Source organism: Uranotaenia lowii, chromosome 3, assembly GCF_029784155.1.
Source record: "Uranotaenia lowii strain MFRU-FL chromosome 3, ASM2978415v1, whole genome shotgun sequence".
Taxonomy (NCBI): domain Eukaryota; kingdom Metazoa; phylum Arthropoda; class Insecta; order Diptera; family Culicidae; genus Uranotaenia; species Uranotaenia lowii.
Window position 1 is genome coordinate 136,114,419 of NC_073693.1, and position 12,660 is coordinate 136,127,078.

Genomic DNA, 12,660 nt, shown 5'->3' on the forward strand with positions numbered 1-12,660 from the left:
GTTAAACATTTCCACCCTTTATCCTGTCTGGTGTTTCACCAAATGGGGGGCTTCTCACTAACTGGACCCGATCGCCAGAAGCCGGTTCCGATTTTGCGACTTCACTTAGGGTCTGTCTCTAGTTGTTTGTCGGCCGTTACGATGAACAAAAAAAATCACGTATGCGAACGATAATCACGAGACAACTTTTATTGTGTATCGAGTTGCTTTTTTTCGGTCCTTGCTTGGGATGGCTTGGCTTGGGATCGGGGAACTGATACCGCCGAAAGTTCATTTCAAAACTAGAATGATGGAACTGCGAAAACAAGTGAAGATATTTACCGGGACGCCCGATGTTCTAGAGCCGGGAATTCTGGATCAGGTATAAATAGTGCGGTAATCAGGTCCTGAAGGTATCAATTCACTTGTAGCGATCATTGAAGCGAGTACTGGATTTCCAGCAGCGCGAAGAATTTTACTAAAGTATCAAATATGAAAGTGTTTGTCGTGATTTCGTCCTTGTTGGCTGTGGCCACTGCTGCGCCTTACGCCGTTGCGCCACAGGTCTATGCGGCCGTTCCAGCTGCAACGATCATTGCGGCGGCCCCAGCGGAAATTACCAGTCAGTTCCACGCCCAGGATGGACTCGGCCAATACACATATGGATACAACGGAGGTCTCTCGGCCAAAACTGAAGCCAGATCGCTGGATGGTGTAACTCGTGGAGCTTACAGCTATCTGGATGCCGAGAACAAACTGCAAACTGTTTCGTACACCGCCGATGCTGCCAATGGATTCCGTGCCCTGGCCAGCAATCTGCCCATTGCCCCCGTCGAAACTCGCGTTGCCCCTGAACCAGTTCAGGACACTCCTGAGGTTGCGAAGGCCAAGATCGAACATATGGCTGCCTTCGAAGAAGTGAAACAGCGTAATGCCTTCGCTGACAAAGCCGAAGAGGAAGTCGTTGTCGATGCTGCTCCAATTGCTCCAGTTGCCGCTGCCATTGCTCCAATCACCACCTACGCTGCGGCTGCTCCTGCCATCGCCTTGGCTCCAGCTACCTCTGGCTTTGCTTACTCGACCTCGACCTTGAAGCACGAACCACTGGCCATCACCTCGTACGCCGCTCCAGCCCCGGCCGCCGTTGAGATCAAGACCCCAACCTCGTTCTCCTACTCGACCTACACCCCAACTGCCATCCAGTACGCTGCTGCCCCAGCTCTCACCTACGCTGCCGCCCCCGCTTACGCCTACCATCATTATGGTGCTCCCGCCTTCTACACGGCTGCCACCCACCAGATCGCTGCCCCGGTAACCTTCGCTGCTCGCGCTCTGCCAGTCGCCTCGGCTCAAGCTCTTCCGGAACCCGTTCAGGACACCCCCGAAGTTGCCCAAGCTAAGGCTGAACATTTTCAGGCTATTGCTGAGGCTAAGGCCCGCAGCCAGCAGTAAATCCGAGTCCAACCCAGTCCTTAAACGAAACCTGATCTAGCTCAAACGGAATAATACCTCTAGGTTGAATACTTGTAAAAAGATTAACAAACTTGTTACAAAAAAAAACAACCATTCCTCACGAGTCATCTCAAATAAACTAGGCAAAGAAGCGAGAAACAGTTTGCAGTGCAAAAATGTACAAAAAAAAAATCGCAAAAGTATTAATTCAAATTCGGTGGATGTTTTTGATTGGGACAGTATCACATTGTTTTTGTGGATGTTTTGTATGATAAAGAACAATTTGTAATAAAATATCTAGAAATATGTAAATTTCAAAATTCAAACAGTGCAATGAACTTGCCGAATAAGGGACAAAATGTGCCAAATATAATTTTAACCACGCTGTGCATTGCAGCTTTATTTAACCCTCATCCGTCGCCATTTGTTCCACCCGTTAAATCTTATCTACTCTAGCGTGTCAATATGAAACTGTTAAAAATTTGGCGGCTTGTAAATTTATTCAGGCATCTAAAAAATAATTTAAATTCTTGTGGACCCTTAAAGAATTTATGAAATCTTCAATTTTGCATCATTATTGTTAAGGACGTTCCTGAAAGCTCAGACAAAAAGACCCTTATGTGATCAAATCTAATGTTTTGAATTGGTCTTGGTACATCTTCGTACCTGAAAATGAGCACGCTAGTGGAAAATACGGGTTCAAGTCCCTGCCGGTTGCAGGCGCGGATCTAGAGATTGCTCTTAGGTGGGGTGATTTAGTAAATTTTCAGAAAAAATATGGCCAAAATTTGTGAGTGATTGGGAAAAATAAAAACTGTGACGGGAAAAATGTTGATGATAAAGATGAAGAGAGTTCAGCATTATGTAAATAATGTTAAGGACAATTTAAAAAAAATTGTTCAAAGAATTCTGTATATACATCTGTTTGTGGCTGGCTTAGTCTTAGGCAAAAAGCAGACAAATCTTTTTTTTCACTGGAATGAAGTTGAGTTTACTATTATTTATCAAGTTGGGGATATGGAATGACCATTTGTTTATATTAATCAGATTAGAAATCCATAAGCAATTTAATTTTGATAATCGTGCTTTATTTATTTTCAGTCAGAAATAAATTGGTTTGTATGCTTTCAACTAACTCCAATGAGCATCTCTGGTTTTTGGTTAAAACTACGTCTTATTAATTTTGACTATTACAATATTCGGGTAAAAAGCCATTTGCGCCTTTTGAGTTCCAATTTTAAACCGTATGTTGCTTCATTGTTTATCGAAACCCGTCAATGTATTTATTCAATAATTTTTCTTTATATCTTATCGAATACTTACAGCTTTTTTTCAGTGAGTTTTGAAAAACAAGTCAGTGGCTTAGTAACGACATTTAACAATTGAACAGTTTTATTAACTCCACCAGTGAGGTTGACTACAAAGAGCGGACAGACTTTACAAAAAAAACCTTGCCAAGTTTTGAAAAAAAAAACTAGCCTACTTTTGAAAGTTTTCAAATGCATTGCACTTGCGTATCGTTTTTCTTTTTCAGCACTTCGACTTTTCAAACACTCGGAGTATGGAAACGAAAATTGTGGTGAAGGTACCCAGTGTCTCAAGTTAAAACGTTAAGCTTTGTGATACCATCAATAGTTGAGTAAGGTTTAGGATGAGCCTTTAAAATACCACCTATATCTATTTCATATACTAATGGGTCTGCAGTAGATGCGAACGTCTGATCATTCTGGAGGACAGATTTGCTAGTAGAATTTAAAATATTTCGATGCTTTTATGGTTTCCCCTTATAATCTTCGGTGGCGTGCATGTTTCTGGAGGCAGAGACTAACGGTAGCAGATCCGGATGTCTGCAAAGTTTGATCGATCAGATTTTCGGTTGCTACATCTGGAAATAATATCAACAATAGAGTTTTTTGACAGTTCTTACGTACACTTGTCCACGTATATGGATAAGAAAAGGAAAAATAACCTCCAAAATTTTAGTTAACAAAACGTCGATGTCGTTCACAACATGATCGCTTTTGAGGTTACTTTCCCACAGTTAAAAAGTGTTACTGAAAAGGCCAGGATTATGTCACGAATATTTCTAGCCGAAAATAGAATAATTATTGAAAATTTTCATCTGTGGACCCTTTTCGCACCCCCGAAGCCAATACGAAGTCATGCATGCGCATACTTAATTCAAGCATATTTTTAAGCAGCTATTGAATTCTTATGCACGCGTAAAAATGGTAATGTCAATGTTAAGATATTTTGACACATGAAAAAGTTATATATCATCTGAATTGAGTTAAAAATTTTTGGTGACCATTTTAATAATGATATTTTTCCGCTTGGGGGGGGGGATCAGCCCCATCACCCCCCCCCCCTAGATCCGCGCATGGCCGGTTGTGGAGTTCCAGTTCTGGACCCTATTAAGTTCCAAATTCAGACTACCGCCCAACTGACTTGATTGCTGGCTAGACTCTGCAAAGGTCAGTTGGGCTCGCGATTGCTCAACATCGTTGGCTGAGTTTGGCTCTCATATAGTCTGTATGGTAAGAGCGCAAAGACAACTTATATCAAAATGCCACACCGGTGAGCCGTTGTGCTGTATCTATTTCGAGAAATTTATTATATTTACGGCTTAGGGGAGATGGGGGCATAATGGCCACCTTAAGGAAAACGCTTATTTAACCATAGAGAACAGCTGTAATATGTGAATTACATCATTGTTTCGTGTTCAGACACTCAAATAGTCTATTGCCTAATTGGATGAAACTTGAAAAAGTAGATAAAAACCTTTTCAAAATGCATTTTTAAATTTTGTGCCGAAAGCTGAAAACCAGTCACTGTAGAGGTATAATGAGAAACCCCCCGAGGCAGTATGAGCACCATTAATGAAGGCATAATGAGCGTTTTTTGCCGGGGATTCTAGCAGCGAATTCGACTCGATGAAGTCGACTGAGTAATAGAGCTACAGCTTGACTTGTATCGTCATGACGATTTGGCCTATTGGTAAGATGTCGGAGAGGTAATCAGTAGGCTCGAGTTCGATTCCTGGTCGAGGTGACTTTTTTTATTCATCAAACAATGCAATAACAAAATAATCTAGGTCTGTTTGTAGAATCCAAAGAATTAACACATGCTCATACATTATGTTTCTGGTGTTTTGTTTGACGGATGATGCTTTGATGCTTTGATGCTTTGATGCTTTAAGCCGTATAATGTAACAATAAAAAAAATCAAACTTGAATAGTATGTGCAAAAAAAAATCCCCTTGAATAGTAATCGAACTCGAGCCTACTGATTACCTCTCCGACACCTTACCAATAGGCCAAATCGACAGACGAAACAGGCCAAGCTGTAGCTCTATTATTCAGTTGACTTCATCGAGTTGAATTCGCTGCTAGATTCCCCGGCAGAAAATGCTTATTATGCCTTCATTGAACTGCCTCTAGTGAGCAAATTAAAGTAAAAAGGGTTTTAAAATTGGTTAAAGTGAAAAATCAAAAATTTAATGATGTTGAAAATTGAGAAACAATGTAGGGGAGATGAGGGCATAACGAGCACCCGAGGCATAATGAGAAGTCCATTTTTCTACATAAGTACGTATTTTCTTAAACAACTTTTCATGAGGACTTGTTTCGTACTACCTATAGTATTAATTTTTCACCAAAAAAGAAATATCCTTTTCATAGGTTTCGAGACGCGGTGTCGTTATTTTAGTTTTTTCTGGTGTAATCTATCGAATTAATGTTTTTTTGGCTGGTTGTTCGGTAGCGCGGTGATTAGTTTTCGTCGTAACAGTAAAATTACAAAAACAATTAGTGCTTTAGTCTGTTTTTGAGTGATTTTGTGATGTTGGGTTTGAAGAAATTGTTGTTGCAATAATGGCGACGCTAAGAAGATCTGATTTGAAGATAGTGAGCTGTGTTTTAAAAGCTTGCGTCATACGTGTGAAAAGCTCTGACGGTTTGTAACGGGAGTAACGGGCGTTACTTCAACGAAGTTGGTTATTATTATGCAATGCAATATTGCATGCAAAATGTGATTCCCCTGGTGGCAGGTTCTGAAATGATTTTTTGAAGAAGAAAATGTGTTTAGTGGTGGACACCGTGGATTGAAAAGCTAAGTACATATTTAATTAATTTACTAACAAAGTTCATTCAAGATGATAAGTGTGTGTGTGTGTGCGTGTTTTTTTTGCTCGTTGTTTTTCTTTAGTAACAAAACAGAAACAAATAATAGTCTTTTGACGTTCATCGATGAATATGAAAAATCGTAAAAAATTTCTAAATCAAAGGATATTGTAAATTCAGAAGAAGAAAAATCAATGTAATGTTAGTGTTCGTGCTACAAACAAATTTTAGCTTGTAAAGCTTTTATTCTGAGTTTTTGCAAGAGTTAATTTGCGTGTTTATTTATTTATTTTTTTTTAAGTATTCGGTCAAATCAAAGGCTTGTGCAGTGTTCGGTAATGGATAATTTTTCCGTCAGTGGGGTCGGTTCGTTGTGTGTGTGTGTGTGTGTGTTTGTGTGTGTTTGTGTGTGTGTGTGTGTGTGTGTGTGTGTGTGTGTGTGTGTGTGTGTGTGTGTGTGTGTGTGTGTGTGTGTGTGTGTGTGTGTGTGTGTGTGTGTGTGTGTGTGTGTGTGTGTGTGTGTGTGTGTGTGTGTGTGTGTGTGTGTGTGTGTGTGTGTGTGTGTGTGTGTGTGTTTGTGTGGGAAAAATTGACGTGATCGGTTGGTTCGGTCGTCGTTTTTTGCTCGTTAAGTCATTCTTGCTCTTCTTCTCGTTTTAAACTTTAAACGCGTGATAAAATTCGGTGAGTTGCATCGTTACCAAGTGCATTGTACGTGTATGAAAGTGCCACGTTAGGACGCTTTGCTATTCTCGTCTTAAGCGCACGGTTAAATTCGGTTTGTTACGCCGGTGCTAAGTACATTGTTAGTTAGGACATATAAAAACGCGATGTACTCGATAGTGTGCGACGCGACGATTTTTAACTTTGCTTTGATCACATCCCTTCCCAAAGGGAATCCAGATCTTATTTACCTTCCCCACTAACAAACCACCCTTCCTGTGACGACCGTGGAGATTTAGAGGTGTATTCGGTCTCTAGTAGCAACGGAAGTCGAACTAACAATCCTTCCCTACCCCGATGAACCGTAAGGACGTGGCCGGCGCCGTTATTGACCATATAAGAAAAGGAACCTTCGAAACGTGCACACAGAAAATGGGAATCCCAAGCCCCATTTATTTGGATCTATGTGCAATTTTGATGGTTCTTGTCAATCACGGAGTAGCAACTACTGAAATGTACGGTTTATCTAAGCTCAAGCTAAGCTAAGCTCAAAAAAGAAATATCCTTTTCATATTTACAGAAATATTAAATAATAACCAGCAAGGTTCTCAAGTGACGAAAATATTATAATTTTCGAGCACCACCAAATAAGTTTTTATGACCTTTAAATCATCTTGATCTGAAATGAACGCACTGCAACATGATCTACACATTATTTTTCAATTTTCAGCATCATAAAATTTTTGATTTTTCACTTTAATCAATTGTAAAACGCGTTCTTACTTTAATTTGTTCACTAGAGGCGAACAGAGCACTTTCAATGAAGGCATATTGAGCATTTTCTGCCGGGAAATCTAGCAGCGAATTCGACTCGATGAAGTCAATTGAGTAATAGAGCTACAGCCAGTGATTGAAATCCTCACCAATTTTCTCATCAGAGGCATTCAAAATACACACTTTGAGGCCTCGCATAGCTATACAGGAGACGATACATATACATTCATTCAAACCTCCCCCCATGAGGAGGATCTGCTCTGAGAGACACTATCCGTTTGCTGCCCCGAACGAACTCTCTCAACGTTCGGTTGCTACATGATGCATGAAGAAGACGAGGCACATATACTCATTTACGTTGTTGAATTTGAATAACTCGAGCCGACCGCAAAGGTTGAGGCAACAACAAAAACAACCGAACTTATTGCATTGCACGGCCCGCAACGAATGGTGAAAGAGGGGGGAAGAAAAAGAAATGAAAAAACTAGCTGCCTGCGTGCGGTTGCTGTGCAATAATAGCAATAGCAGAAAAACCTCACGCATTCGATCCAGGCACAAACGAGGAGACTCGGGTTTGCTCTGCCTTTTGAACTCGGTTCCCTCAAGGTTGTGACAGGAGATGAGTGAGAGCCATTCGTTTGGTTTTTTGGATTCGCTGCCTCGAATGTATATTGCTTCATGAAGGCGGCCATGTTGAGAGCGTATACATCATCGGTTTTGTCGTTTTCGCTGCCTCAAAGCAACCTTTGCTTCCGAGTAAAGCGTTGAGCGAGAGATGGTTGATCAGCTCATGCTCAGCAAAATTCAATCACTGGCTACAGCTTAACTTGTTTCGTCTGTCGATTTGGCCTATTGGTAAGGTGTCGGAGAGGTAATCAGTAAACTCGAGTTCGATTCCTGTTCGAGGGGATTTTTTTTTGCACATACCATTCATGATTGATTTTTTTTATTGTTACATTATACGGCTAATAGCATCAAAGCATCATCCGTCAAACAAAACACCAGAAACATAATGTATGAACATGTGTTAATTCTTTGAATTCTACAAACAGACCTAGATTACAAACAGACCTAGACGCCTCACCGTTTAGTGCAATCATGATCATAAATGATAAAAGAAGAAAAAAAAATCACCTCGACCAGGAATCGAACTCGAGCCTACTGATTATCTCTCCGACATCTAACCAATAGACCAAATCGTCAGACGATACAAGTTGAGCTGTAGCTCTATTACTCAATTGACTTCATCGAGTCGAATTCGCTGCTAGATTCCCCGGCAGAAAATGCTCATTATGCCTAGGGTTACCATATCCTTCAACGCCAAAAAGAGTACGTTGAAATCATTTTTCAAAATATTTAGGAGAAACGGGAAACACAGGAAATGTTAGGCCATTCAAATAGTGACAATTAGTTGCTAGTTATGTGACTTATATGGCAATATGGCAAAAGATAGTTTTACAAATTGAAAGTTATCGTTTTCAGCATTTGTTCATTTTCTTGCAGGTTTTTAGTGAAAAGTTAAAGGGTCGTTGGATTATTCGAAAAGATCGTTAACATGAGAAAACGTTGCATTTAAAAAAAAATCAAATCGCTGTTGTGCTCTCTGCCAACTGTTAGTGTTTACAAAAAAATAACTATTTGGACGCTAATTGCATATCCAAAGGCGCTGATTGCCTGCACAGTTTATTTCTACAACTGGGAGAAGCTTTTGTCAAAAGCGGTTTCGAAACATTCGAAGTTGTTGTGTTCAACTTATAGAAAAGTTTTGCTAATAAAATAGAAAACTTGTTTGTAACGAAACATTTAGATTTTAATCGATTTGTTATGCTTTCCATTTTTATTCAGTGTTTGGAAAACTCAATAAAGTAGAGAAACTTGAAGTATCGTGCTCTGAATGCATAAAGTGTTGCATTTCTTCGGATTTCTTGTACATATAGGAACACAAACTTAAGAACTGCACACAACGAAAAAAATCTGTAAAATCACATCACATGTGATGTAAATAAAAAGAAGCATCATATATGACGGAATTTTCAGTGCTTGTTGGAAATTACACGCCAGTAAAATTCTGCAACATGTAAAATGAAAAATGATGTAAAATTTTGCAACGTGTAAAATAAAAAAGATGTAAATTATAAAACCACTGAATCTTAAAAGAAAAACATTCCAATTGGAATTTGTTTTGTTTTATTTATTGTTATTATGATTAAATAATGGAATTTTCTCAGCTGTTAATGAAAATAAAATCTTTTTATTATAAATATAATTTATTTTATCAAGCGGCAAAATTTTTTCATCTCACAATTTTATTTAATTAGGAGCCACATTCACACAATTATTTTCTTCCCCTAAGTACCGGATCCAAATTTGGGTATCATGCAGCAACTTCCAGAACCGCATCCCTGCTGCTCAAAGATCTCCGGGAACCATCAAAACCGAAAAGCTTACTCACGCGCGAGGAAAAGGCTTAGACAAAATACTTTGGTGCACGACTTGACCTAACAGTTTGTTTACATTTTTCTGTATGGTCCTTTTCCTATTCCTGCCTCTCGAAGATCTCCAGGAACCAGCAAGATTGATTAACTTAATCGCGGAAAACCTTCTTCAATAAAATATTGTTGGGCACGACTTGACGCAACACTTTGTTGACATTTGTGTCTGCCTGTTTTCGACAGTTTGTATTTTTACATGACATCATCGCGTTCAGTGTATTGTAATATTAATTAAATTCAAATTCAATGTCCTATAAAATTCCATGTCGTGTAATTTTAAGAAATTTCTAATTCAGTGCTGTTAAGAATTTTGTGTGACCCGAAAATGTTGTAATATTACATCACATATGATGTAACGAAAAAAAAGCATCACATATAATGGAATTTTCAGTGCAAGTTGAATATTACACGTCTATAAACTTCAACAGACCTGTAAAATATGAAAGACATGTAAAATATTTGAGACGTGTAATATTGAATTCGAATTGAAAATTCCGTCATATGTGATGCTTCTTTTTATTTACATCATATGTGATGTAGATTTACATCAAATAATCGTGTTCCGTGTCAAGTTATGTTCGTGTCATTAGAATTCAGTGCTGTTAAGGATTCAACTTTTTTTATTCTGTAAATTTACATTAATAAATCGCGTTCCACGTCATGTAATAATAAAGGTTTTCTATTTCAGTGCTGTTTAGGATTCAGATTTTTTTTCTGTGTGGAAGAAATAAGTTCTTTTCTCTGATAAAATGCCTTTCAACAGAAAAAAGAGTACAAACCGCAAGATTTCACAAAAAGAAGAGTACGCTCATTTCTCGATCGAAAAAGAGTACATGTACTCTTAAAAGAGTACGAATGGTAACCCTAATTATGCCTTCATTAATGGTGCTCATACTGCCTCGGGGGGTTTCTCATTATGCCTCTACAGTGACTGGTTTTCAGCTTTCGGCAAAATTTTTTAAAATGCATCTTTAAACGTTTTTATCTACTTTTTCAAGTTTCATCCAATTAGACAATAGACTATTTGAGTGTCGGAACACGAATCAATGATGTAATTCACATATTACAGCTGTTCTCTATGGTTAAATAATCGTTTTCCTTAAGGTGGCCATTATGCCCCCATCTCCCCTATAGATCATGTTGCAGTGCGTACATTTCAGATCGAGATGATTTAAAGGTCAAGATTGAAATTTTTTTATTGTTACATTATACGGCTTAAAGCGTCAAAGCATCATCCGTCAAACAAAACACCAGAAACATAATGTATGAGCATGTGTTAATTCTTTGAATTCTACAAACAGACCTAGATTATTTTGTTATTGCATTGTTTGATTAATCTACGCCTCACCGTTTAGTGCAATCATGATCATGAATGATAAATAAAAAAAAAATCACCTCCACCAGGGGAATCGAACTCGAGCCCACCAATTACCTCTCCGACATCTTACCAATAGGCCAAAATCGTCAGACGTTACAAGTCAAGCTGTAGCTTTACTCAGTTGACTTCATCGAGTCGAATTTGCTGCTAGAATCCCCGGCAAAAAACGCTCATTATGCCTTCATTAATGGTACTCATACTGCCTCGGGGGGTTTCTCATTATACCTCTACAGTGACTGGTTTTCAGCTTTCGGCAAAAAATTTTAAAATGCATTTTTAAACGTTTTTATCTACTTTTTCAAGTTTCATCCAATTAGGCAATAGACTATTTGAGTGTCTGAACACGAAACAATGATGTAATTCACATATTACAGCTGTTCTCTATGGTTAAATAAGCGTTTTCCTTAAGGTGGCCATTATGTCCCCATCTCCCCACGAAAAACAATTTGAGAAGTTTGTGTCGGCATATTATGGAAAATATCGTTTCACTTCAACCATAAAAGCCTTTTGCAAATTCTTTGATTGAACAGGGTCCACTGTTAGGGAAAAAAGCTAGTTTGATAGGATTGGATAGGATTAAATGTGGATGGTAATAATTCTCTTTCAATACTTAACTCAATATCTATACATTTATTTAACGTTTATCGAATGCCTCGTAGAAGTATAGGAGATTCCTTATGAAATGTCTAGAAGCATAGAAGGTGTAGGAAAATACGATCGCACCATTGACCAAAATGGATTCTGATCTTCACCTTTTTCTAACTAACACAACCCCTTCCGTGGATACTTGAATATAGATTCGCAGACGTACAGACGGTTTCCATAGTTGGTGATACTTAGAACTTGCGAGTGAAATTACCAAGATGAGACGTGAGAAGGCTATACCATCTGCATAGTGTGGATCTCGAGGGAGGATAGGTCGCGTGCGTGGGTTCAGACAGTTCCTTCTCCGTAATGGATATTGTTGGAAAAAAAAGTATTTCCCTACGATATCTACTACTTGTTACCTTTCTTGATCATCCGATTCGTAGCATAAGGTTTTGAAAGTGCAACTCTCTTTCCGAGAAAAGGTAACCGCTGCATTTTTAAAGCAATACCTTAATGGCACATTCTGAAAACCTAAAAAGCGCATTTTGCAGACTCAAACAATCCTTGGAGTACACAGCAAGAAAGAACATTTTCAGGTCATCTGCGCCTAGCAGCTTAAACACGTCACGCAGCACTTCAGAAAAATCGTTTTATTGTTTGTCAGTCCATAGAAAAAGTACGTTCAATCGAAAACGGGAATGCAACGGGAAGATCGAACTGTTCTCATTCGTTCGAACGAAAACAAGATTAACAACGAAATTGCAAAACTTTCGAACGAATGTCATTTGATCAAAAACGAGAATAAGGGAGTATAACAATGATGAAAAGAAGAGACCCTAAGTGACTCCCTTATGGTACGCCGCTTGATTTAACAATCAAGGTCATTCGAGCGAAGGTCATCCGGCCGAAAGGGTCACTGGCCGAAGCTAATTTTGCAGTAGGGATGTTTAATCGAATGAATGATAAATTCGTGAGGTCGACTGCAATTCACGATAAGTGCCGGACATCGGGCATAGTTATCTACAAAAATTTTGTGAGCTACGTAGGGTTCAATTTTTGGGTACAAATTTGATCTGTGGATGTAAAAATAAAAGAAGTATGTACGAAAAATCATGCTTCTGTTGTAAAAATCGAGGACTGAAATGTTTGGTGCAAATTGCTTTTTTTTGTTTTCAAAGTCTTTCGGATGCTGGAAAAATCGATTCTTAACTCA

At 38.8% G+C, this 12,660-nt stretch overlaps 1 protein-coding gene across 1 annotated transcript; it reads left to right on the plus strand.

The window, feature by feature from the left end:
* Positions 1-377: 377 nt before the first annotated feature.
* On the plus strand, positions 378-1,818 carry LOC129755345 (cuticle protein-like). The gene has a single exon (XM_055751782.1). It carries the CDS (start codon positions 472-474, stop codon positions 1,429-1,431), a length of 960 nt encoding a protein of 319 aa, XP_055607757.1. The 5' UTR covers positions 378-471; the 3' UTR covers positions 1,432-1,818.
* The last annotated feature ends 10,842 nt before the right edge of the window (positions 1,819-12,660 follow it).